At 35.8% G+C, this 27,392-nt stretch overlaps 1 protein-coding gene across 1 annotated transcript in view; it reads left to right on the top strand.

Moving 5' to 3' along the window:
- ITGA8 (integrin subunit alpha 8) overlaps positions 1 to 27,392 on the top strand; it is a 132,909-nt gene that overhangs the window by 11,152 nt on the left and 94,365 nt on the right. Inside the window, exons 3-6 of the mRNA XM_032238105.1 lie at positions 17,116 to 17,216; positions 23,090 to 23,213; positions 24,179 to 24,240; positions 26,804 to 26,849. Coding sequence (XP_032093996.1) covers positions 17,116 to 17,216; positions 23,090 to 23,213; positions 24,179 to 24,240; positions 26,804 to 26,849 — 333 coding nt within the window. The remainder of the gene's footprint in view (positions 1 to 17,115; positions 17,217 to 23,089; positions 23,214 to 24,178; positions 24,241 to 26,803; positions 26,850 to 27,392) is intronic.

Here is a 27,392-nt window from a genome sequence, read left to right as displayed (position 1 = left end):
CACATCAAACCATTGGATAACCTCACCCAATGGCCTTATGTTGGCCTCATGTTGGTATTCAACATGAAAGGAGAAAGGACCAAGCTCCTTGGCATTCCACACAACAGAGGCCATGGGTTGGATCTTTCTCCTCCTATCAAAACTGAGTAGAACTGGCTCCAGAGTAAGCAGGAAAACCAGCATGGAATAATGCTACGCACCTCCAATAGCAAAGATGGTTCAAAAGGATGTAATGACTGATGGTATCAAAAACTGCTGAGAGGTCAGGAGGGGAAAGGATGGATACACTACTCTATCCTGCTTTCACCAAAGGAAGAATTTGATCAGTACTCATTCAGTCCCATATCTGTGCATAGATCACAACTGAAAAGGGTCCAGGTAATCTGTTTTAATCCAGAGTCATTTAACTCTGAGCACCTTCCCACAATCTTCCCTAAAAATGAAATGTTGGAAACTGGATGAAAACTATCTGGATGAGTTGCATTAAGCAATAGTCCTTTAAGATTTAGACATATCAACACCTACCAGAAAAGGTAGGACCATTCCCACCATCAAGGAAGAGTTAATCATCTTAAATTAGGATTGCCCCTGCATCCTATCATTATATGACTCCATTATTTTGTTTTCCAACCAGCAGAATTAATGGAGAACATGGAAGTAAGATTGCAAGTCACAATCATGTGATATCTTGTTTAATGAGTGGTATTTAACAACCAAACATGAAGTGATCTAAATGTTGCATTTGTAAGATTTTTCACTTAGTGACTGCAACAGTTAGCCACAGATTTGCCAATCCCAATTGTGGTCTACCCATACTCTCACTTCTCTGTGGACATGGCATATTCTGTCTGTCTGTCTGTCTGTCTCTCTCTCTCTCTCTCTCTCCACCCATACCCACCCACCCACCCACCCACCCACCCACCCATCCATCCATCCATCCATCCATCCATCCATCCATCCATCCATCCATCCATCCTCCCGGCCAGATTATATTTGAAAAGAAGGGAAAAATATGTTTTCGCCTAGTGTTTAACTTGCTATGGATCTACTAGGAGAGAAATATAATTCATTTCCACAAAGCTCCATGATGTAATTCTTTATATCCTATCACTCTTGAGTTTTTTATATCTCCTAGTTCACATTTAATTTCCTTTTTGTTGTTTTAAATATCTGTTGGATTTTACCAATCAAGTTGGTTCATCATTATCTTCTAAAATTAAAATGTGCTTAAGGTTAAGATTTAGCAGCTTTTTATACGTATAACAAGTTTTTTGCCATTAAAAGCATAAAGCACCCAGTTTTGCATGCATATTTCTCTCAGAGTAATGGAGGCTGGGTGGAAATTAACAGAGGGATAATATGGATCATATCCAAATGCATCCCCCCACAACAGATGGTTCTTATTTAATTAAAGGGAAAACACATTTGAAACAATTTGTGCAGTTTGTTTTCTGTTGTCTCTCTCTCTGTACGGCCCTCAAAATCGATTTATTGCTAGTGTCTTCTACAACATTAAAACTGAAAGGCTTTAATTTAAACAGATCCGATTGTTAGAAGTGACAGCTAGGATTCATCAAGTTCAGCTTTTTTTCCCCTGGTACTTTTGTGTGTGCAAGAGTGTCTCCACACTCATTTTGATGTCAGAACTTCTCTAGAAGAAAGAAACAAAATCAGTACCGTAAGCCAAGAACTTAGACCACTTAATAGCTTTCAGAGTAAATATTCTCCTGCCCATAAATTAACAAGTCAATATGACCATTCAGAATTAAAATCCAAACATAAAACAGCTGAGAAACAGAATTTTACCCTGTAAATTGGACAATGCAATGTGTTAGGTAAGCTAGGCACTTTCTATAGCTGATTGAGGAAAACATTTTACAGTATGATTTAAAGAAACAGGTATAACATTGTTACATGATTTATATATTGCCAACCCAACCGTTAGATTATATTCCTAACACAATGGATTAGATGTAGGTTGGTCTTCACATTCTGACCTAAAGACTGACCTAAATCCCATATTGATATTATTAGACTGATGTAGATGGGCAAATATCTAGATAGAATTAAATAGAGCTTCTGAAAGCTTACATCACCTTTAGTCTTCTCATCTTCTGTACCCCAAAAGATCTTGATAAAGAGATTAGGAATGGAGTTCAACTGGTTTAATTTTTTTTAATTAAAAAAGAATGCTTCAAGTGTTACAATCTTTTTAATAGAAGGCTTGGAATTATATTTATCAAAGTTCTAAGTGGCACAAAAAATATAAAGGAGGTAAAGAAATACTATTAAAAGAAAATGATTTAGGTGCAAAACTTTGGGGCACGCAAATTTAAAGGTAAATTCAGCTGCTTTGGTCAATTTGCATAATAAAATAATTTAAACATTGCTATGACATAAAATGAGATTAAGGACAGCTGGAAGCAAGAAGATAAAAATATCAGACAATAACCACATCCCTATTTTGGACCCCATTTCCAGTTTGTTCTTAAATGCTGAACACAAGACTCCTTTGAAAGGTTTTTCACACTTGAAGGGGAGGCTGTTGTTTTCTCTCTCCTGTCCCTGATTATGCTGGCTTTTTGGATAGTATATGGGATTTCTAATCTTTCCTTGCAAGGAAACTGCACAGCAGAGTTGGATGAGTTTCTCATTTCTGTTGCCAATAATAACAGCCATGTAGTCAGTGGACCAGCAATGGAAAGGAGATAACTTTCTACAAGTGATTTTATTGAAAAAACAATAGCAATTATACATATGTCAATTTGAAATGATTCCATTCTGTTTGGAGATACCTTTTTCCCCTTGTGTTAAGATAGGGGGGAAAAATCACACACAAAAAAATTGAACAATCTCAGCCAAATCTTGAGAGCTCTCAACACAGTCTCATGTTGGGTGAATCTGTGAAGGATGGATGTTGCTAGTAAAGTAACAGTTTTCTATCATCTCATGTGTTATGCAGTTACCAATCCAATCAGCCATTGAACATGCTGGATCAAAGTTGACTCTATCTAGTTGAGTACAATATTCTGAGACACACCATGGCCACATAGGAACCTCTTAGAGCAGAAAAGCAGACCTTATAAATCCATTAAGAAGGCAACCTGGAACATTAAAGATTCATATAAATGATAATGGATAAGGATAGAAGGATAATGAAGATACTTGGGTGATTCAGTATATTGAAATGGAGACTGAAGGAATTAGGAATATTTAACTTGTAGGAAACATTGAGAAAAAATATGATAAGATCATTCAAGTATGTGAAAGGATATCACAAAGAAAAAGACTAGGATCTGTTCTTCAGTTCCAGGCATGGAGAAATGGATTTAAATTACAGGAAGAAAGATTCCATTTGACTAAATTGTTATAGTAACTGCAGTTTGACAATGGAACCAATTATTCAGGCTCTCCAGACTTTGCTTGTGCTAAAGTAGAGGCTGGATAGCATCTGTAGGACTGTTTTAATTTGGATTTCTGCCCAGAGCAGATAGTTGGACTCAGTAGGCCCTTCAGACTTTATGGTTCTATTATCTTCCATTGTTGCTGTTTCCTAGGAACTGATATTTTAGACATGGTGCCTCTGATCCTGGAGTCAACTTATAACCCAGCTGTGCCCAGACTGTTTCTTTGCAGACCCACTACATCATACTCAAAATGTTTTGCAAACCATTCCATAAGGAAGTGTTTTTTTTATATGTTCTTCTAAGCCTGCCAGATAAAAACCACCAATCAAATTCCACATTCCCATGTTCCAACCACTTATTTTGTAAAGAACATCACATTGAGACATCACAAAAAGTCATAATTTTAAAATAGCGACTATTATATTTTGCAACAAGATGAGTTAGGCAAGTGACACTAGATGTAATTAACAATTCACATGACGCATAAAGTTGCATAGGGTTATATCTCCCTGTTTTTAGTGGAATTCCTGTAATATATGGAACGCAGGCTGAAAATTGTTAGTGTAGACCTGTAGCCAATAAAAAATACTCCTATCTATCTATCTATCTATCTATCTATCTATCTATCTATCTATCTATCTATCTATCTATCTTCTATCCATCTATCTATCTATCTATCTATCTATCTATCATCTCCCTCTCTCTCTCTCTCTCTCTCTCTCTCTCTCTATCTCTATCTCTATCTCTATCTCTATCTCTATCTCTAAACAATTTATAGGGCTACCCAATTGGAACACTGCAACTTTAGCCAGCTTACCAGAAACCCAAAACAAACAAAAACAAAATTCCAGTTGAAATTCATAAAAAACTATTAAAAAGTAATTTGCAATTATTACTTTCCACTAATAGGAACTCCAATTATCCTGACTCCAGTGGCCAAGGGGGGAAAAAAGCAATAACAAATTCTGTAGTGCCTTTCTAAAAGCCACCTAGGTAAAAACCAATTTCCAGAAGACAGGAGATAGATCATTAGATCTGACCCATGGGTCTGGCCTGGTAACAGTGTAGAACAGGTCCATGATGCCCCTGCAAGTGAAAAATGGAGCTTGGGAGCCCATTTTTGCTGGCAGAGCGCTCAGGTCACCAAAGGTGCTGCCCCCAACATGAGTAACGTTGAGCAGGCCACACCCACTCCCACCACAAAAGGTCAACCACATCCCTGATGCAACCCTTAATGAAATCGAGTTTGACAAACCTGAGTTAGAGCATGTGGAATAGACCAATGGCATTGGGGAGATGCGATCCTGCAATAACCTTGTCTAGTGCCCCATAGGACTTTTTAGGTGATAATGTCGTGAGCTGCCCTGAATCGTTTACTTCAGCTGAGTAGCCATATAAAGCAAACAAATAAAAACAACAACCTAAATTATATCTGGAAGCCTACAGGAGGCCAATATAGCTCATGAACCAGAGGTGTTACTTGGGCATATGACAATATCTCTAAATTACTAGCACTGCTGCATTCCAGACTTACTCTCTAGAATTCTTCTACCGTAAAGCAGCACCATTTAAAACCATTTAAAAACCATAAAAAAAAAACAATAGAAGTTGCTCACCATTAAATATCGTAGCAGAATGTTCCATAGTTTAATTGTTTGCTTCTGCCATATGTAGCTTTTTGGCCTAACAACTGTTGCTGTGTATTAGCGTCACCAGTTGCACAGCCCTCCAGATGTGTGGAATTGATTATTCAAAATTCCCATAAAAGCTTGTGTAGGCTGAAGGAATTCTGGATGTTGAAGTTCATGTATTTATATGTATTTTCAGGTAGCGGGGGATAGAGGGAGAATGTTATAGAGAGAGGGGGAAAGAGATCTGGGATTTTAAAAAATAGTGTTTTTGCTTTACTTTGTAAACTATTTCAGGAGCCTTTGCCTTGAAAAATGGAATAAAATATATTTAAACAAGATATACTGATACCATTTACGGAACAATTTAGTATAGTACAATAGTTTTGTGATATTTTTAATGAAATATTTATTGGAACAGATATATTCAGGCTCAAATTATGTAATACTTTGATGTATTTCTACATGTTTTTGTAAGTTGAACATGTATCATCATTTGTAGGCAACAAACACGATCTTGAAAAATGCAACAATTAATATTATCATTGCCTGATGTGCCAGAAGGGGTAGCTAGAGAGCAGACTAAAATGAATCATCTTCTCTTGTGCAAAAATACTAAATTATTAAATATGGTTCAAAAGGATGGCCAAATCCTTCCGTTAAAAATGTACCTTTAAAAAATGCAAGCAGAAATTGTTTCCTCTGTATTCTTTTTCTAGTGCTGAAGTCTATGGTACCTGAAAAATGCTACTCATGGATTCCTTTCATGCGTGCTGAGTTGTACATTGAAAAGTACAATTTATGTTTTCTATCCAAAGTAGGAATTCCATGTCAAGGATCAAGGAGTACTTGAAAAAAATATAAAGAAGAAATGTCAGTTTGTCAGAAACAGGGTTGGTTGTACCAAAATTCAGGTATTGTTTAGGGAATGAGGATATTTACATTGTGTGTCTCCAGAAATCCAATCACATGAAAAAAAATTTTAACAAAAATGATAAAGTCATGTGAGATATATAGCATGAAGTAGAATTTAAGGGTGATAACTCTTGAAAAATATTGTGTTTGCATACCAGAGATTTGAGGGTGCCAATTTTACCTTTAAAATTGAAGATGAAATATTTATGCCTCATTACTTTACTTTTATCAACTACCTTTTAAGGAAACAAAAAAAACCAGATCCAAATGATCTTGCTTATGGATGGAACTTATGGAGTATTCTTCTCAATAGTTAATTGATGTGAAGCTAGTTCGCCACCCACTGTGCATCAAAGATAGGAGTGCAAGTGCCAAATAGAATGAACTAGCAATCTAGACTGCCAGGACTGCATTGTTTCTAGAATTGGTAGGCTTCCTGGATACTGTATGCCATACACTAAACAAAGTGGAGAAATCATGATGCAGACTAAGTTGTGATGTGTCATGCATATAGTTAGAGACAGGTCTGGTCTCCCGTGTTAAATACTTTTAAATATATTAGACCTATTATTTTATTCGTTCTTTCAGATTATCTCCTCTGTTTTCTTCAGGAACACAGTGACAATATTTTATGGTAGCTGGGCTGAGAGATGTTGAGCTTCCATGGCTTGGACTATAGTTGAATTTGGATCTTTCCAATTTTGGATTAGCAAGCATTATCCTAGAGAGGTTTACACCAACGGTCCCCAAATTTTCGGGTTTGGTGGCCCGGTTTGGGGAGGATGGTTCTGTGTGAGTGGCAGGAATGTGTGTAAGCATATATAGTTCCATTTGCCTTTTTATTTAATGAGACAGAGAGCATCCTAATGATATATGTTTGTAGTTGTGTGGATTTGTAGATGATCTGCTAGTAATTAGTTACTGCGTTTTATTAGATTCCACTGACCTTTATAGGAACCAGGACTGCCTTAGATAGAAATTGCTTCCATGCAGGAAAATTTTCATTATTGCTGTGGCTGATGATGAAACATGTAGCTGATGCATTTTGTATGTACAAAGAAATCTTGCTCAACTGTGTGTGTGAAGCAGCCCTAATTTCTATTTAGGAAATATGTTAGTGAGATGGTTAAGAAAGTCACTGATTTGTGGCAAATTATGATGAATGAAAGTCTCAATACCATAAATAAAAAATAATTGGTCTTGGGATCAGGGCCAGCTCCAGGATCAAGTTTGAGGTAGATCTCAGCAAGCTGCCTTCCACGCTATGTTCTGTTTTTACAAACAGGGTTAGATCACAATCCTACAGGGAATATATTCTGACTGACCAATAGCAATGCAGCCCAGAGTTCTGAAAAGAAGTACAGACAACAACCACAACGATTTTAATTATCCTAGGATATTGTATGACTCAGAGGCCTTTTAGAGAACATAGTTTCGTCTTTATCTAGTAGTTCCACACTGGTGGGACCGTAATTTTTAACAAAATGTCAAAAGAATAAAAGGAGGAGCACTAATAATAATTCTGGACCTGATCTCAAGTTCCTGACTAATTTTAGTAGGAAATTAATTTTCAGAGAAATTATATTTTTAACCTTTTTAAACCCTGCACCCTAAAACAAGCAAGAAATTCAATGGTACATTTCAAAAGGTGAAGCCTTAGGTCCCATTGGAATATGTTTCATGATATTTTGTAAGAAAGATATAATTTTAGATTTTAAATTTTCATAGAAATATGCCCTGAAAGAAAGCAATAATGGGAATTATTAATGGTTGTTGTCTCTGTGGTCATATCCAAGGCAAAGTGGATAACATTAATGAGATCTCTCTAAATCCTAATTCTATGAATATGAATTATATCACTTTACCCACTTTGGAACCTAAGAATAGCAATAGCAAGGGCATTTAGACCTATATACTGCCCCATAGTGCTTTACAGCACTCTTTCGGCAATTTGCAGAGTCAGCATATTGTTCTCAACAATCTGGATTCTCATTTTACTTAACTCAGAAGGATGACTCAACCTTGAGCCCTGTCAGAATTGAACTCCAGACTGTTACAGAGTTACCCAATAATACTGTGTTCTAACCACTGCGCCACCAGAATTCCTGGTCACTAAAGTATCATCTTGGGTCATTAAAAAGCCTTGCATAGAGGTGGGTTCCTACTGGTTTGGGGAGGTTCGACTGAACTGGTAATGGTATGCCAGCTTGGGTTGCAGAACCAACAGCGACCCAGGCTGGTCACACCCCCAAACCACTTCCCAAATCGCCGCTTGTGCGATCTTTTTTTTTTTTTTTGAGTTCTGCGCATGGGCAGAACAATTTCCACTGAACTGTGCATGCACGCCAGCACACATCCAGCCCATGCAAATCACTCATCTAGTGTGCGTGCACAAGCAAACTGGCAGTAACAAAAATATCCTATTTTAGTACAAATAGAAATTATTTTTTAAAAAGGAAATGGGATAAATGTGATATTATATGTATCCATCCCATTGTTGTTTAGTACAAAGTGAAAAGGAAGAGTCCTAAGTAATAGCACACCTTATTCTATCCTGCACTGAATCAAATAAAACCACACTTTAAAAAGTCATCATTAAAAAGCCATTTACAGATAGTCCTCATTCAACTTTAGACTAAACAGTCATTTGGTGACTGTTTGAAATTATGATAATCCTGGAGAATTAAGTTTAGAATGAGTTCTACATTTATGACTGTCATAAGTCTCTGTAGCCATATGATCGAGATTTGATCACTTCACAACAATTTATAAGAGTTGTAATGTCCTGCAGCCTCATGTTCACCATTTGCACATTACACAATTAATTTACAACAAGCAGTGGAAAACCCAACAATAAAAAAGATGTCATATAGATGTTTGGTCTAATGACTGTACCATTTAGCTATGGAGTTGCCAGTCCCAATTTTGATTGTTAAGTGAATTAACTCCCTGTATTCCATGTATAAACTTGTTCTTTCAGATTTAATGTATAGTTAAATGCACAATTTTACAGATATTAATTATCAAATCTTAGAACAAAAAATATTAAAATATAGTTTAATGATCAAAGCCTAGAACAAAAATATAAACAGCCTAAAAGACCAAGTTGTAAACTTATTCTAAAGAATAAATATAAGTAGCTTATGTTCATTCATTCTGCAACTGTTCAAAGTTACAGCCATACAGTCGTAAATTATAGACTACTGTATTGTGCTCAAACTTGTGTTCAAGCTCCACCCCTTTTACATGTACATGCAATGTCATGATGACATCAAAAAGGGGCAGCATTTACATGGAAACTTGTTTTTCTCATTCGCACACCACAGATGGAGATGTACCTCCAAAAAGTCAAATACTGTCAAAAGAACTAAATGTGTGCATGATATCACAACACAAGCTCCACCGCCTATCTACTTGTGACATCATTGTCACCCAACTACAAAGGGGGAGGAGATTGCATCACAGTATATGTTTTATGACTCCGCCCTGAGTCTTCCGGGAATAGGGCGGCATACAAACCAAATAAACTTAAACTTAAACTTTATATTTTGCTCACTCGGTCAAACACCCATGATGGTTTGTTTGGAACTGAATTTGTGAACTGGGCCATTGTGGTCTCATAGCTATGAATTTTTATTTTGTATACTTGGTACAAACCCAGCTAACTATGCTTTCATTAAATAAAGTACAATAAATAAATCTTGGCTCGCTATGATGTTTTAAACCTGCCATTTTTTCTTCAGACTGTCAGAATTTGTCCAAATTTTCAGAATCCTCCAGTTGGTCATTTTGGTTAGTGTAGGGCTACCAGATAACTACTAAATGACAGCAACATTATCTTGCAAGCTCTACCTCTTTGCTGCCATCTGGTAGTCAACTGGAATTTTGCAGTCTAGATACAACAATCTGAAACTTGAGATATTAGAGACTGAATTTTATGTACAAAGTCTGTTTCCTGAACTGATCTTTGTTTCTAACTGTGTAATTATGGGGAAAATGATGTTAACCGATTATGTTTCTTATGAAATAGAAACTCAATAAATTACCAGATCTAGCTTGGGTTTTATTGATTTATCAAATGTATATAGCTGTCCATTCTTGGTATTAAATTATCATGGCTAATGATTAGCATTACACAACAGAGCAGGGAACCTCTCAGTGATGGCTAGGCATTTTGCGGTTGGAATAGAGGCCCAGCTGCGGGAGGAAGAACAAGAGAACCAAAAGGAAAGAGGGGAGAAGCGATGTGCAAAATGTTTTAACCTTGAAATAGACACTTTGAGTTTGCATGCTTAAAACAAGATGAACATTTTAAAGACTTTTGCTTACAATTCAAAACAAAATGTGGCCATCTCGGGTGATATTATTTTTTGAGTTTCATCCATGCTGGATACTGCAATGGAGTATAATGCATCTCTGTGTGTTTACTTTTTCTAGCCTAGCCAATATACCAGATGGATCGAGTCAAGTACCACTTGCATTTGGCCTAGACTAAATGGGGTGAAATGGGCATGGAGTGTTGAAAGAAAAACACCAGTGATACAGATGTGCAGATAGAAGGAGATAATTGCATGGCTGCCAAAATATTTTTATTATAAAATATTCCTTAAGGAGAAGATGAAACTCGTGTTTTTTAAATAATGAAGACATTTTTGTGCATGTATGCTATATTTTACAAGTGACTGTTGCTAATGCTAATGATTTGGTGTAGATCAGTTGTTCCCAACCTTTTTTTGGCCATGCCCCACCTAAGCATCTTTAAAATTTTGATGCCCCCCCCCCCCCCCAAATGACATATAATTCTTATTTTACTCAAAAAGTGAACTCTACTCACACGGAGGAAGCCTAAAAGGCCACTAACTTGGTGTAAACAAGGTTCAAACTGCCCCCATTAAAAATCAAATTGCCCCCCATGTTGGGAACCACTGGTGTAGATAGAAGCTCATAGCATAGTTGTGGATTAATATTAATATTTATGCAGTTTATTTGAGAGGATGCTCTGTGATCTTTTCAAGTGAGGTATTTTCACTTTAACAAGACACAGAAGCCTCACTTGATGGACAGACTTAGGGGAAATGGCTGCCCTACTTTGAGGTTTCAAAGTGGGAGCCACTTCATTTCATCTGAGAGTTTTAAAGGTATGCTTTGAAGCTTCATCAAGGCAAAATACCCTTTTAAGCTTTGCATACAAAGCCTTATTCCCCCTTTCTTCCATCTGTGCAAGCAAAACATTAGCAAAGTTGCTTTTGCTGAGTTTTTCTGCTGGGCAGGAAAGCTGTAAAACAAAAAAAATCTGTTATTGATCTTATTAAGTTGGTAGTGTAATAATGTCAATAGAAAAATATGGCTAAACGTTGGATTTTTTTAAAGACATGGAAATCTTCAGAAAATGTCATAGTGTGTTTGGTACTTGGCTGTCTGGGCCTGATTATCTTCATGCTAAGATAAATGGCGATTAAAGGGAATGTTAAAGAGATCATTTATGTGGACCTATTAATATTTTGGTTTAGTGTTTAGGATTTAATTAAAGGAGTTTTTTGGTAGAATTAAGGTGTCGTCCCCCCCATAGTAATTCATATATAAACAAACTCCCTTTTAGCAGAGTTGTATTCCCATTGTCTTCTATCAACATTTGTTTTAATATTTTAAAAAATGAAATTAAACTTTCTTGGAAGCTGTCGTTGTCTTTTGGAAATTGTTGTCTTTGGATCAACACCTGCTCATTTTTCTACAGTTTGAGTGATTGATAAGAGTCCGCACAAACTACCCCTCTATGGTGGTAGTCTTTAAATCTCAAGGTGCCTTATGTGCGCAAAAAGATCATCTGAGCCCAGAGAACCAATAGAGGGAAATAAAGATCATATTTTGTCAGGTTTTGAGTGGGAAGAGTTTGTGCATGGCTGGTGATGGGAGGATCGTGGTCTGAGAGTTAATGAGTTCTGGAGATAGAGATTACCTCAGGAAAAATTGGAAATTGAATTGTTTGGCTGTAGCTAGAATTGTGTGGTTTGTGTGTGTGTGTGTGTGTGTTTTGTAAGTTTGTGGAAGCTTGTCTTTTTTGACACCTTTAATAAAGTTGATTTTTTTAAAAAATTGTAGAGTTGACCAGTGGCTTTCTAGCATGGCTGATCTATGGATTCCAAAAGGTTTTTCGTCTGGTTTCCTTTTATGTATTTAGCCAGAGTAGGGATGGGAATGAGAATTTCCTCTTCAATCTTCTCCTAACACCCCCAGGGAAAAGTGAGAAACGGATGGTTCAGATAGTCCTTGTTTAGTGGCTGCTTTGTTTAGCAACTGTTCACAGTTATGATGGTGACAAAAAACAACTTTGTAAAAATTGTTTTCAGTCTGCAAATTAAAGGAAAGCTGAAGAAAGATCATAAGTGTAGTTGTGGTGTCACATATCAATTATGTTGCTTAAAGAATGAGATGTGGTTGCTAACCACTTGTGGTTGCTTAACAAGGCCTACTTATAATGAAAGAACCTCCTATTCCTGTGGTTGTTTATCACCAGGCAGGAGTTAGCTCAGAATCAAAGTAGAGAAAAGGACTGGTTCAGTCCTATGGATCCCTTCCTTATTATACAACCCATCTCGGATTTTTCTGGGAGGGGATAATCAAGAGGGATTTTTACAAATCACCATATTTATATTTTGTTTCATTTCAAGAGAATCCCATTGGAATCTTTTTTTTTTCCAAATTCAGAAAAGTTGTTTATTGCTGATTCCTTAAAGCAATGTTTCTTAACATGTGGCTCAAGGACACCAGCCCCCACCTCCAAGATTATTTTAAGGGGTCTGCAAAATCAAAATTATTATCGATATAGATAGTCCTTGACTTACAACAGTTTGTTTAATGGCTCTTCAAAGTTTACAACAGCCCTGAAAAAAGTAACTTTCTTCAACCATTTTTCATACTTACAACCATTGCATGGTCACATAATCAAAATTCAGAGACATGGCAACTGATTCATATTTATGATCGCTGGAGTGTCCCGTGGTCATGTGATCACCTTTTGCGACCTTCTGACAAGCAAAGTAAACCCAGAGTCATTTAACAAACCTGTTACTAATTTAAAAACTGCAATGATTTACTTAACAACTGTGGGAAGAAAGGCCATAAAAAGGGTCAAAGCTCACTTAACTGTCTTGTTGGCAACAAAAATTTTGGGCTCAATTATGGTCATAAGTAGAAGACTACCTGTACTTGCATTAATTTAAAACAATGTCATTATTCTCATTCTATATTTTTTATGGATTTAAAAAATATAGTTTTTTTCATGAAAAATATTTTGTGTTTATATTTAACATGTTCTATATTGTTAATTTAGAGGATTCAATCAATATTCAGTGAATGTATCGATTTTAATTTTTAATAAAGTAAATATTGATGACTATAACCTATAAAAATGCAAGTTTCATATTTTTTTAACAATGGAAAATTAAGAAATTCTGCCTTAGAGAGATCAAAGAAGACAAAACAGAAAAAAATAAAGAAAGGAAATGATACCATAAAGGTGTTTGCAGGTTCAAATTGTTTATGTTCGTGACTTTCTAGAGGAAAACATGGACATCCATCTTGGAGCTTTCTGGTAGTAAGATATGGCAGAAGTTGCAGGACCAATAATATTTTCCTGATACATCAGCAGCTAAGCTAGAGCATTGATGCTGTCTTTCAATGATGGGCAACAATGCTGACTAGACAATTGAGACCTAATAGCAGTTCTCACAAGTTGACAAAGCACTGGCAATAAGTGCAAATTAAATAATTAACATTTGCTGCATTTATGTGTCTTCTTAATGAGAGGCCCTGCATGATTGATTGATTGATAGACAGACAGACAGACAGACAGACAGACAGACAGACAGATGAATTTACAAACGGGCAAGTATCTTCACTGATTTAATTATTATCTGTCTGTCTGTCTGTCTGTCTGTCTGTCTGTCTGTCTATCTATCTATCTATCATCTACCTATCTACCTACCTACCTACCTACCTACCTACCTACCTACCTACCTACCTACTGGTATCTTCCCTCCATGCTCTTGGGTTGTGAGCAATGTTGAAATTCCCTTCAGTACAAATTTTATAGAACCTTAATTTTGTGACTTGTTTTATACCAGTTCCAATCCATTTTGATTTCTGCACACAATCATGTCATGCTGGATGTTACTATGGCAAACCTGAGCCATGGTTGTGGGAGAGACAGAAGTGGGCAGCAAGATAGTTCAGTGATTGCCATTTTTGAACTTTCTACTTAAAATATACTGTGTGTTTAATGCATATCTATTAAACCAAATCAAATTCTCTGCAATTTTTCTAATCCTGATAATATACTTTGACATGGGGAAAAACCCTTCAAATTCCTGCTTTCACAGTGTATATGTTTTTGTTTTTATTTAACTGAAATAACGAGTAGATCTGGAGAACTCCTTGATAAGAAGCAGAAACCAGGCAGAGCTACCCAGATAAGAAAGGCAAGGAGTATGTCTTTGTTTGGGGGAATAAATAGAGAAGTTCATTAAGGATGACTAGTGAAGAAGGAAAACATCTTAGGAACATATGGGAAATCAGTTTACTTCAGAGAACTGAGGGTAAAGGAAAAGAGGACTGCTTTTTATTACAACCTGAAATACACTATAATTGGGCTGAGTTTTTACACAGATGGTTTTTCTTATGATGACAGATATGGCATGTATATAAAGCAGTGTTGCAGAGCTGTTTCTTATGGTAGTATGATACACATGTAGTACTGGTCCAAATGAAGATACGTATCTAGTAATCAGAATGGGACAATAGAATTTGAGAAGCTCCTGCTGGTCAAATAAAAATGTGTAATCTCACTTCATAACAAAGAGGAGGAAATATTAAAGTGTCATTTTAGAAATTTATTTATTTATTTATTTATTTATTTGTTTGTTTGTTTGTTTATATTCACAATTAAGTAGCATCTTGAATTTCCTATCTACATGGGTTCATTACTGTTGTTGTTGTTTTACATCAATTTCCCAATTATTTTAGTATATCTAAACTAAAAACGCACATCTCATTGGTCAGAGATATCAATCCATGACGCTGGAATATTAACTTGATTGTTGTATCAATTGATTGTTGTTTTTATTATGTGTGAACTTTGAGAAATTAAGTATATAGTTTGTATTTCTATGCCAAAATGTAGAACTTGGTATGTGTTACAAAATGTAAATTGAACTTCATTCTCTTTTTGGTGGAAAAATTAATCTGTTGTGTATTCACCAGAAAAAAATGAAATTATAGAATCTTGTTGGACATATCAGCTTTCCTATGACCAGATAAGGCTTTTCTTATGTTTGAAAGACATAAATCTGAATTGTTGTTCAGCTGTTGCTTCTCTCTATGTATCCCCAAACACCTGGGCTGAGTTTAAATCTTAGAGAATAAGGATGAATGATACAAAAATAGTCCCTTGTCTCAACAGATGGCAGAACTTGGCTAATCTTATTTGAGCTGAGATACTAAGCAGAATAGAAGTTTGATGAAAATCCTCCAAGGAATATCAGGGCCATAGACTAGTTGAAACACTTCCTGGAAGGAAGCTGAGAGAAAACTACTTCAATATGAAGAAAAAGAAAATGACATAGACATATCATTGAAATCAAAATCCTGAAAAAAGTCCTTAGAATCTTAATAAATTTTGAAAGAAAATATTAATGTTTTCAGCAATATATATTTATTAATATTATCTATGTTTGTATCTAGAGAACCATCTTTTTGGTTAGTATGTTGTGAAAGTCCAGTCCAAGTGGTTAGGTTGTGGGTCAATGCTGCAAACCCCAAAGGCCTCTAATTGAGTAAGCTGTGATTAAATGAATTATGGGTAGGCATATTGAGTGCAGAGATGTGGTGGCTCAGTGGCTAAGACTCTGAGCTTGTCAATCAGAAGGGTCGGCAGTTTGGCAGTTTGAATTCTTAGTGCCGCATAACTGAGTGAGCTCCCGTTATTTGTCCCAGCTTCTGCTAACCTAGCAGTTCGAAAGCATATAAAAATTCAAGTAGAAAAATAGAAACCACCTTTGGTGGGAAGGTAACAATGTTCCGTGCACCTTCTGCTTTGAGTCATGCCGGCCACATGACCATGGAGATGTCTTTGGACAGTGCTGGCTTTTCAGCTTTGAAACAGAGATGAGCATTGTCCCCTAGAGTTGGGAATGACTAGGACATATGTGCAGGTGGAAACCTTTACCTTATATTGAGTGGATACAGTGATTGGATTGGCTCCTATGAGTTTTAATAGTATAAAGGAGATCAGAGATCAACTTAAAGAAAGAATTCAACAATTACTATATAAACAGCTTACAACTGGAAAGCAGGAAAAAGTAAGGAAGAAACTCAAGAGTGTCCCACTTTATTTTTCTGTAGTATGAGAAAGAGGATGCCTGACAGGTTTTCAAGATTTTATCATATCCTATAACAATAGCGTTCAGTAGTTCCTGTGCGGTCAGTTCAGATCCAATCTGTGTGTGTGTGTGTGTGTGTGTATTTAGTGTGTGTGTGTATACACATACATATATATATATATACATATATACACATATACACATATACACATATACACATATACATATACATACATACATACATACATACATACACATATATATATATATTCAAACATCTCTCTCTCTCTCTCTCTCTCTCTCTCTCTCTCTCTCTCTCTCTCTCTCTCTGTGTGTGTGTGTGTGTGTGTGTGTGTGTGTGTGTGTGTGTTCCAGAATAACTCTGGAATGCCTCGAGCAATTACAGTCAAACTTGGTACACAGATTACTTACCCTCTGGAAACAAATATTGTGGTGGTAAGACAACCCTAACACCCCTCGTGTGTGTGTGTTCTGTTAAGAGCCTATTGTGCCTTAAAACAGCTTCTACCGTACTGCATTATAATTCTACTGTACAACACTGTGGAATTGTCATGGTAATGGCTTCACAGTACTCCACAAGGGAGCTTCCTCTGGTAATGGGGAAAATCCAACATTATTATGGCGACGTTCATAGAAGGAGGGTTGTGATAAATAAATACCTGGGCAGTATCCATTATAAATAGTAACTTAAATGAGGTAACCTTGATTATACCCTTCCTCTCTCCTTCCAAAATAACACGGGTAAATGAGTTTTTCTTTCTTTTACAGACAACAGGAAAATCAAAGTTAATAGTACAAGAGAACCTCTAGAATTTAAATCAAATCAATGGTTTGGAGCAACAATCAGAACTCATAAAGAAAATGTAGTAGTAAGTTTTTATATCTTTTTTTTAGATATTTGTTTTTTGAATTGTATATATTGAAAGAGCATGTTAATTAAAAATATTGTTACACTGATTCATAAAGAAAACAACTCCAAATTCCATTACTGTATTGGCCTTTATTAGATTAGCCAAAGTGTCTTGACCTAGTCAATATAAGGGTTAGGCTTAGTGCTTCATGTGTGAAGGCAAAATGTGCTTGTCTACAACTCCATAAAGAAATTACATCTTTTTTCCAAGATTGTTTAGCTGTCTTTTACAGATGTTGTCTGATCCTGGATAAAGACACCCCTAGTTTTAAAAAAAAGACATTATATGCATACCTTTTCTTGCTCCATAGTGTATATCCAAAGCAGTTCCCAACTCTATAGAGCCTATTCTAAATATAGTTCCAATTTAATGGATTGTGATGGGCTATAAATGCAATATAAATAAATAGAGGTAATTATCAATCTAGATATTTTGTATCATGTATATGTGTGCACATGCAGTAAGTGATTTTAATGATGAACTTATTTTTAAAGAATATCCTAGAATAGGTTTTATCTATTGTCAGTCTTCAAAGTAAACCAGACCAGCAAACCAAAGTTATCTGTGTTAATATACCTTTTATTATAAGATTACAGTAATAGAATCTTAAGGGCTCAGTGGCTAAAACGCTGAGCTTGCTGATCAGAAAGGTCAGCAGTTCAGTGGTTTGAATCTCCGGAGTGAACTCCCGTTACATGTCCCAGCCTTTGCCAACCTAGCAGTTCGACAGCATGTAAAAATGCAAGTAGAAAAATAGGAAACACCTTTGGTGGGAAGGTAAGAGCCCTCTGTGCATCTTTGGTGTTTAATCAGGCTGGCCACATGGTACAGACATGTCTTCAGACAGCGCTGGCTCTTTGGCTTTGAAACGGAGATGAGCACTGCTCCCTAGAGCTGGGAACGACTAGCACATACTACTAGGGGAATCTTTACCTTTAACAGAATCTTGCAACTCTGAATACATTTCTCTCTCACACACACTTTATCTTCTTAAGAAGTGTGTAAGGTCAGTTTTCAAGTGCTTTCTCAAATTGTCTTTCTGCCTTAGATTCATATTTCTTTTGTCTGACCACTATCTTATTTCCAGTTAATCCTCCGCAAGGTTATTCCTACTTTCCATTACATCAATATTCTAAATTAATTGTTATCCTAGTGTAGTTTTGTATTAACCTAAGTGCTGTGAAATGCAGGTCAATAATAAATTGTTGTTAATTGATAAATATTTATTTCAGAGCAATATCTGTGATAAACTTACTTATGGAAGACTTGGAAAACCAAAATAAAGCACATTCCAAGAAATTCTATATTGAAAATAAGTTAAACAGCATTCCAAAGACTTCCAGAAGTGTAATTTCTAATATTAGAGCCCTCTTTAGTGTTTAACTCACAGTAATCCATAGTTCGTGTTGTAGCAGGAATATGGACAGAGATTTTGGTGTCTGTTATTATTTTGCTTGTTTCACAAATCTATTTCTATTTCCAGTCAGGTCTTTATAAAACCTTTATATCACTATTCTGATATATGCACCTAGTATTGGGTTTGGAATTATACTTGAAAGAAATGGGAAAACATGTGCTTATTTTTATTTCAAGGGATCTGGAGCTTCCTTCCACTCCCCAAAAATTCCACGAGAAGGAAAAATGATTCAGTATAGGAGTGTAATATATTATCTGCATTAAGTTACTTTAATTGAATTTAGTTTTGTGTGTGAGAGAGTGTACATATTATGCTTTAAAGTCAGCATTGACTCCTGGCAACTGCCTGGATAAGCCCCTATAGTTTTCTTGGCAATATTTTTGGAACTGGTTGGCCATTGCTTTCTTACACTCTCACAGTTTTTCATTTGTTGTTTTAACAACTGCACCAAACTGGGCCCTGAATGTAAATTAATTAAAATAATTTTGGCCCCTCCTGAGTACTTTGCCCCCACCTCCCCTCTAGTTTCTAAAGTATAGTCACCTGCCTGCTAATGAAAAACCAAGTAGAATCCTTGTTCTGGAAAAAATAAAATGCAATAAAAATATATTTTTATATATATTATAGTAAATAGTAAATAAACAGAGTTTTCTCAGAAAATTTTCAAGGGAGGATGCAGACAGATGTTTAAAATCTGAATAAAATAATAAATTTCATCCTGAATCCAAGATATATAAATAATTGTTATAAATTAAAAACCTTTTTTGGCACCAGGGTCTGATTCCATGGAATACAATTTTTCCAAAGGGGATGGTTTCACGTGCAACTTAGATCCTGTGCATGCTCACTCCCTTGCTGTTTGCATGCCTGGTTCTTAACAGGCCATTGACCACTACTGGTCAACAACCTGGGTGTAAACAACATAGTGGGATGCGAAAACGTTATAACCTAACCCTAGCCCTAACCTCTAACGTTGTTTTCGCATCCCACTATGTTGTTTGTTTCGTCGCGGCGCGGTTTTGGTGGCGCGCATTTGTCGGGTGCGCATTTGTCGGGTCACGAGTCTAAGTAGTCTGACTAGTAAGATGATAGGGATAGCTTGGAGAGTCTAGAAAGCAGCTTTTGTGTCAGTTGAATAAATGTGTTGTATGAATCTAAGTATTGCAATTAATAAATTATGACTTATTGTGGCTTTAATCCAATAAATCCTGCCTTACCATTACCTCAGTTGGAGAGTGTTCCTCACAGTTGTAGAACCAATGCTCTACTATAGTAGAATCAATGGAGTTATGGCTCTAAATCTGAAGTTTCTTTCGTAAATCCTCGGTTAGCTTCTTCTACATGCTTCAATGGAAATCCCCAGCTGAAACCCCAAAATAATCTGTTTTCTTTTGAGCAGTTTCATTAAGTTGTAAGTTAGTTGTGATGGTTTCCTTACCAAAGGAAGGAATGCCTTACCAACCATTTCATATTAGAAGCTAATGTAGAAGGATTTGATGCAAAGCTGCAGAAAGGGCAACAAAACATTTCATGTTTCGAACCATGGATTTGGTCATGCCTAATTTTCCCAAACAATTATAAACCAGCAAGTGTTGTCTAGGGGATTTGTTTCAAAATGGTTTGAATTATTTCTAAATAAGATTGTGTATCTAAAGGAAATGCCTTGCTTGAAATGTTTGCTCATGTGGTTAACCCTAGAAAAGGACTTTGACATAAAGCAGGTGATGAATAAAACATCACCCTATCTTGTTACAGATATTGTTGGCATGGGAAATTCCCACAAGTCTTCAAGCAGTCCCAGCTCTCGGATTCCAAACTGATTTACCTTTCTTTGCATGTCTTCCTTTTTTCTTCCCATTCTTCCTCTTTTTGAAATGCAATATTGATTTTCTTACACAAAATGAGTATCAAAAGCTAAGCATGCATAAAATGTCACAAAATAATTTTTGCTAGATGACAAAGGAGCATTTTGTTCCAAAGCATTATCCTTAGTTGTATATCTCTTGCAGAATTATAGAGATTGTTGATGTTGTTATTATAGAGGCCTTTTTTCCTGAGTAGTAAGAATTTCTGATTTGATTGAGAATTGGAGACTTATGATACTTTTATTATATATGTTTTGTGTATCATACCAGTAGATGATATTCTAAACACCTTTTTGTCTGTATTAATTTTCTTTTGTCTTTAACTGCTATAAATCAAGTATCCATTCGCTCCCTTTTGAAACAAAAATTACATCAATTGCAGTGTAATATTCTAAAACTAGCTTGAAATAAATGGTAAAAAAAGATAAAACAGTGAAATATGAAAAGTCCAAAGAAAGGATCAGAATCTAGTCACTCCCAAAATAAGAGCCAACTCTTAAAGAAAAATTGCAAGCCACCAACAGGGTGCTTAGTCCATAAGTGACATTCTAAAGGGGTAGCCAACTCCCTTTTCTACAGCTTTCATCTCAACAAAGAGTGTCATATATCTAACATAAATACCCACATTCACACCCAAGAAATAAACCACCTAGTTAATCTGGTTTCCCGTCAATATATGGTTTAAGGACATTCCTTAAACTTGCAATCCTAACTGGACAATATATCCAGCTGTAATGCACTATTTGCCCTTTGTTAGAAAAAGTAAAACTAAAAAAAGGCAGCGGGATTGCTGAAGAAATTTGCTGGTAATGATAACAGTAGATGGATAGATAGCTATTTGTAAACTCTCTTGATCAGTGATATGTAATGTTTATTAGATTTTTTTGAGTATAAAAGAATATTTCATTATTTCATTTGAATATTTATTTCAATATTCCATTAGCCACTCAGATAGATAAACAGACAGACAACTAGGAAAGCCCACTATATTTTCTAGGGAAGTCACATGACCACTTTAATGGTAGTAATTAAATGAATCACATGATCATAAGTTCAAACTTTTGTCTGGAATGGGTAATTTTGCTAGAAACTGGGGAAAATGTCACAAATTGCAGTCACATGACCATGGGACACTTTAATCAACTATAAATGTGATCTAGTTGCTAAGCCCCTGATATGATCTTAGAGAGTGGCACTGTAACATTTTACAACAGTAATATAGGTAATACTGAACTTAACAATCACATTTCAGCCTGGAATTAACTTCATAAATCTTTGTCATCACAAAATGAGGTATTACTTGACAGTATTCTAAATAATGGCATTGTTTAGGACAGCCAGTTAATAAATACTTCAATTGTTAAATAAGCATCTCAGTCTTAAATTAACATCATGGTCATTAAGTAAATCTATTTTCTTCTTGGGTAATTTTTGCAGGAAACCAGAAATAAATGCCAGAAACCAATAAAAATCTTCACAGCCAGTGGTCATGTGATCACAGAATTTTGTATTTTGGTTTTAGTCCATAGGGAAATTTCCACAAGGGCAAATTGTATACCTCTTGAACTCCAGGATAAAGATGGGATATAAATCTAGCAAGTGAATGCATATAGATTAGAACACCTCTTTGAGGTTCAGGCAATTTTTTTCCTAACTCTAGCCCGCTAACTTAAAAAAAAAAAAAAACTATTCAGACTACTTCAATTAACAAATGAGAATTTACGAGAGATCCTCTCAGTTAACTTTCATTTCATTTTTCATTTTATTTGTCTTGTATGCCGCCCACTCCCGGAGGACTCCGGGCGGCTCACAATAGACAAGGGAAAGGGGATAAATAGAGAAAGACAACACTTTAAAAAAGACGGACATTCACAATTTCCATGGGGCTGGATGTTTCACAAGCCCCTCAGCCTGCTGGAGCATCCAGGACTTGGTGGCTTTGCAGAAGGCCATGAGGGTAGTAAGGGTACGGATCTCCACGGGGAGGTCATTCCAGAGGGCTGGAGCTGCAACAGAGAAGGCTCTCCCCCGGGGAGTCGCCAGCCGACATTGGCTGGCAGATGGAATCCGGAGGAGACCTAATCTGTGAGATCTTATCGGTCTGAGGGAGGTAATCGGCAGGAGGCGGTCTCTCAGGTACCCAGGTCCGATGCCATGTAGGGCTTTATAGGTAGTGACCAGCACCTTGAAGCGGATTCGGAGACTAATGGTAGCCAGTGCAGCTCGCGGAGGATAGGTGTGACATGGGTGTACCTAGGTGCAGCTAACTCAGCTAACTAAAGGAAAGTTGCTCCTAAACATGAATGAAGGATAGGACAGAGCAAGAAAAAGAGCAGTATATGTGGAGATATACATATTGCTGAAAATCAAAGTCAGTCTAGCAGTGTCAATACTTCAGAAAGCAATAAATCTGGTTTTATAAAGAATATATCTGCATTTTTACACAAATTACTACATAAATTACTAATTTGTAACTACACAAATTACTGTAATGTAAACCTAATCCAAACATCTAAACATGTTTTGTTGTGCAACTCATATTTTGATAGGCTTGTGCTCCCTTATATCATTGGAGGACTCTGAAGGCTACTTCTGAAAAGGACCCAGTGGGCACCTGCTATGTTGCTATTCAGAATTTTACTACCTATGTAGAATATTCTCCTTGTCGCAACAGTAAGTTCTTTGAGTAGTAAAAATTGAACTTCGTAAAACATGTATGGTTTTCATACATTCAAGCTAGGCATGTAGTTCTGAGTCCAAAGCTCTTGGTTATAAAGAGACATATGTTTCATTAAAAGAATAATGGTGGTGCTTGCTAATAAGTCAACTCTGTCTTAATTAAAAAAAACTTTCAATATGGTCAACAGACCTTGATAAGCAGAAGCCAAATTTTAAAACCTGCTGATTGCTAGAGATACAGACATCCGCCTCTCTATCTCTTTTTGTAGAACTAACGTTAACTCCTTAACCTTGAATAAAGATAATTATGTTCATGAACAAGGAAGTTATAAAGCATGGAATGGAAAACCCCCAAATTAACAAAACATTGCACAATTCCTGCAAGTCTTCTAATTGTTATTCTTCAGTGCACCCTTGAAGATGTTTATCATAAACTAATGTCAGTTCTTTATATCAGGATGTATAGAGGCAGAAGATGCTCAAAAAGTCAAAAGAGCAACTATATCTATTTTATATGCATGTTATATTTAAAAAAGTTAAAAAAGAAGTGGTACTTTAATCATGCAACTGTCATCTTGACTATTCTGGACCCTCTGTAGACTCTCTGGCTATGATGGACTGCAGTCAAGGTCCTTTCTCCAGCTCAGACTGACGTAGAAATAAACCAAACCAAGGATTTCATTTTCATCTTCAAATATAAATGTGTTGCTTAGATTCATGTTTTTTTTAATCAAAACTCACACACTAGTGTTTGTTTTGGATGATCATGTATTATCATTATCATTTTCAATGTCACTTTTTTATTTTATTTTGGATCTAGAATTCATCTAACAATTTTTAGCAGAAAAATTTGAAGCTTGCATTTGAAGCTTGTTAACTCCTCCCTTATTAGTTATGATTATATTTGAGTCAATTTATAATATAAAACTAACTCAGTGTTCATTCTTTGATACCTTCAGACAACCCAGATCCTGAGGGGCAAGGTTACTGTCAAGCAGGATTCAGCTTAGATTTTTATAAGGTGAGCATCCATAGTGGTTGGCTGGCTGATGGATTTTCTAATCATTTTCACATTCATTCTCATATTTACTTTCTTTTGCAATTCTTCATTTTTCATCTCAAAAATATTTGTATAACACACACACAACCACACTGTATTGACTCAAAAATCTCAAGACTCATAAAAACTCATTGAAGTTTCATTGAAAGATTCTTAAAAACTGGCTTTCTATCCAGTTCTTATACTAATCCTAGGCAGGCATCCAAATGAACAATGGAAAATGTACAACTTTCTTCTTGCACCCCAAGGGAGAATATGTTTTCTTAAAGGATGAAATTAATCAGTTACAGATTCTGCATTTAACTAACAGTCCTAATAAAAAGGCAGTTTTGTTGACAAGGTCCTTACTCATCAGTGATATTAGATGAAGTTTAGGCCAGGGACAGGACTGGTGAAAACAACATTTTCTTAATGTTTATTGTCCTCATTCAAACAAACAAACAAACAAAAATAATTGCAATTCCTAGCTACAAATCTGAGCCAAAATTGAAGCCTATAGTTACAAGCTAATGTTGGTTGGAAGCAGTCCTAGATGAAACTGTGATGACATGATGGATATATTTTTTATTACCGTGTGTTAGATGGATGTTACTATTAAACATAACATTCTGCATTCAAATAAATAATGAAACAATCTCATTGTCCCTGCCAGAGCCCTAGGCTATATGACAAAACCAAGTTTATTTGTTGGTTTGTTTAGCTATCATATTTTTTAACTCCCATACCTTCCTTTAGTTCCTTCTGAAATGTCAGCAGAGTCAGGGCAAACTTAGTGTCAGAGGAATGATATTTCAAAAGGTATGAACGACAGTACAAAAAAGTTCTTGGGTCCCACCAGATTGAACTATACTGGAAAGACCTGGAGCATGTCTGTCCTGTCAGATCCAACAGAACAAGTAGACACTATTGGGGGAACTATTGACTCTGTGCCAGGCTTTAAGCAGCTTTAAAGTAGCCACTGGCATCATGATTAGCACCCAGAAATACAGCGGTAGCCAATGTAGCTCATAGAGCAGAAGTGTCACATAATGCCAAATGACTGGCTGGCATCCATAACTTCCCACCTTACCATGTTCTGTTCTAATTGATGCTTCCAGATATTATTTAAGGGCAATCTAATGTAGACTGCGTTGTACAGTAATAGCTGTTACTTTTGTTGTAATTATTTCAGTTTGTAACCTTCTTTTGTATCAATAGGATTATCTGACTAATAAAAACAATTTAGGAATATATTTACATATATTTACATACAATTTAAACAAATATATACATAAATCACAGAAAGGACCAAAACATATGGGGGGGGGGGAGAGAAAAGGAGAGAGAGAAAAGACATGTTAATATTAATTCATATCTAATTAATTCATAACATTCATTATACCCCTCCATGTCTTTCTGTTCTTGCTTCCATCATGTTTATGCGCTACTTTATATATTCCTTTCTTCTTTTGAATTTCTTGCCTCTTCTTTTTGAAGATCTCATTAACTCATCCAAAGATAATCTCCTTTTTTTAAATTCTTCTTTCATTTTGCAGTTGTAGGCATATATATCTATTCTATATGATGAAATCATCAAAATCTAATTCTTTCACGCTGGTCAGTCTTTTTGTAATCACTCCATATTGCCATTTCTATTTTGACCCTTTCACTTCTTGTGTCACCACAATGCTTCTTAAATATCTTATTCCCCTTGCTTTGCATTGCAGAAGCCTGTCAGTTTGATTAGTAAATCAATCAGTTTGTCACCTTGACTACTATTTTGATCAGAATTCCCTAAATACTTTTCCAGGTTCAAATGGAAAAGCAATACCCTCCCTGAAATTTTTGTATCCTTCTTAGCATTTTGTATTGAACACCGATATTCTTTCCATTGTCAGGTTTAGAAGCAGTCTGCATACACATATGAAGCAATTTTCCAAAGCTAAATATACATTAAATCAGAGATAGGTTGCTACCCGTTCGCTCCGGTTCGGGCGAATCGCAACTTGCATGCACATTGAACCGGCAGTAACGCTGGAAGAAACAAAACCCTGTGTCAAATGTATATTTATCTGCAGTTTCTGCAGTTATGCCATCTATACCTTGCCATTTTTCAATATTGTTGCAATATTTATAACTTTACTTTAATCCTTTTTTTTTCTTGGACACTAAATTTTACAGCATTCAGTTTTATTCAACATCTCTTTATCTTTCCCAAATAAATATCAAAAAAATATCCTTTTCAGCAGTGGCCCTAATTGCAATAACATCTAGATATCTAGAATTGTGCATTAACTATGTCTCTCAGAATTTCCAGCGAGAAAAAGCAAGGGATTTGATTTTCCAGCAAGTATGGGCAGGCCGAGATTTGGTTATATTATTCAATAACAGCCAAGCAGTGGGGAATCTCTCATATTTTCCCTCTGACTGTAATTATAATATTAATAATATTAATTGTTTGGATGATTATTATGTATTTGATTTTAGTATCTGGTATACATTATTAATTTTGTGTTATTGCTGCTGTTTTCTGTGTTATGTACAGAATGGAGAACTCATATTAGGAGGACCTGGCAGTTTTTACTGGCAAGGTATGTTTATCAATATTTGCTATTCTTTCTGTATAATAATTCCAGCCTCACAACGCATGGCTTACATCTGAATCAATCTCAAAGGACGGCATGTTTTGGTCCATTATTTTATATCTCTGTAAATTGACAAGATCTTAATTCAAAATTATACTTTGAATTATAAAATTTTATTGAAATATTTTATGTTGTACTACTAAAAGGCTTGAAAAAATATTGTACTTTCTTCTGCTCTGTTGTAGACAAGATATACAGTATATGCATCTTTTCCATTATGTTATCCATATATTGAAACAGAGAAAAAAGCTATTATTGTACTGTATGGGTCTATCAGCTCTCCAATTCAAAAATGTCTCTATCACCTCAACTGTTTTGTGAATGACCACTCTAAATAGGTGATTATCACTGTCTATAGCGCCTTTCTTTTATGTACTTCCAATATTGGCAGTTCCAGTCCCATCTGCTAGCAGCTGGTGAACTTAAGAAATAGAAATTGTTCTAAATCAACCCCTTAAAAAAATTGACATTGCATATAAGTTGCCTTCC

Source organism: Thamnophis elegans, chromosome Z (assembly GCF_009769535.1).
Source record: "Thamnophis elegans isolate rThaEle1 chromosome Z, rThaEle1.pri, whole genome shotgun sequence".
NCBI lineage: Eukaryota > Metazoa > Chordata > Lepidosauria > Squamata > Colubridae > Thamnophis > Thamnophis elegans.
This window is presented reverse-complemented; position numbering and strand designations above follow the sequence as displayed.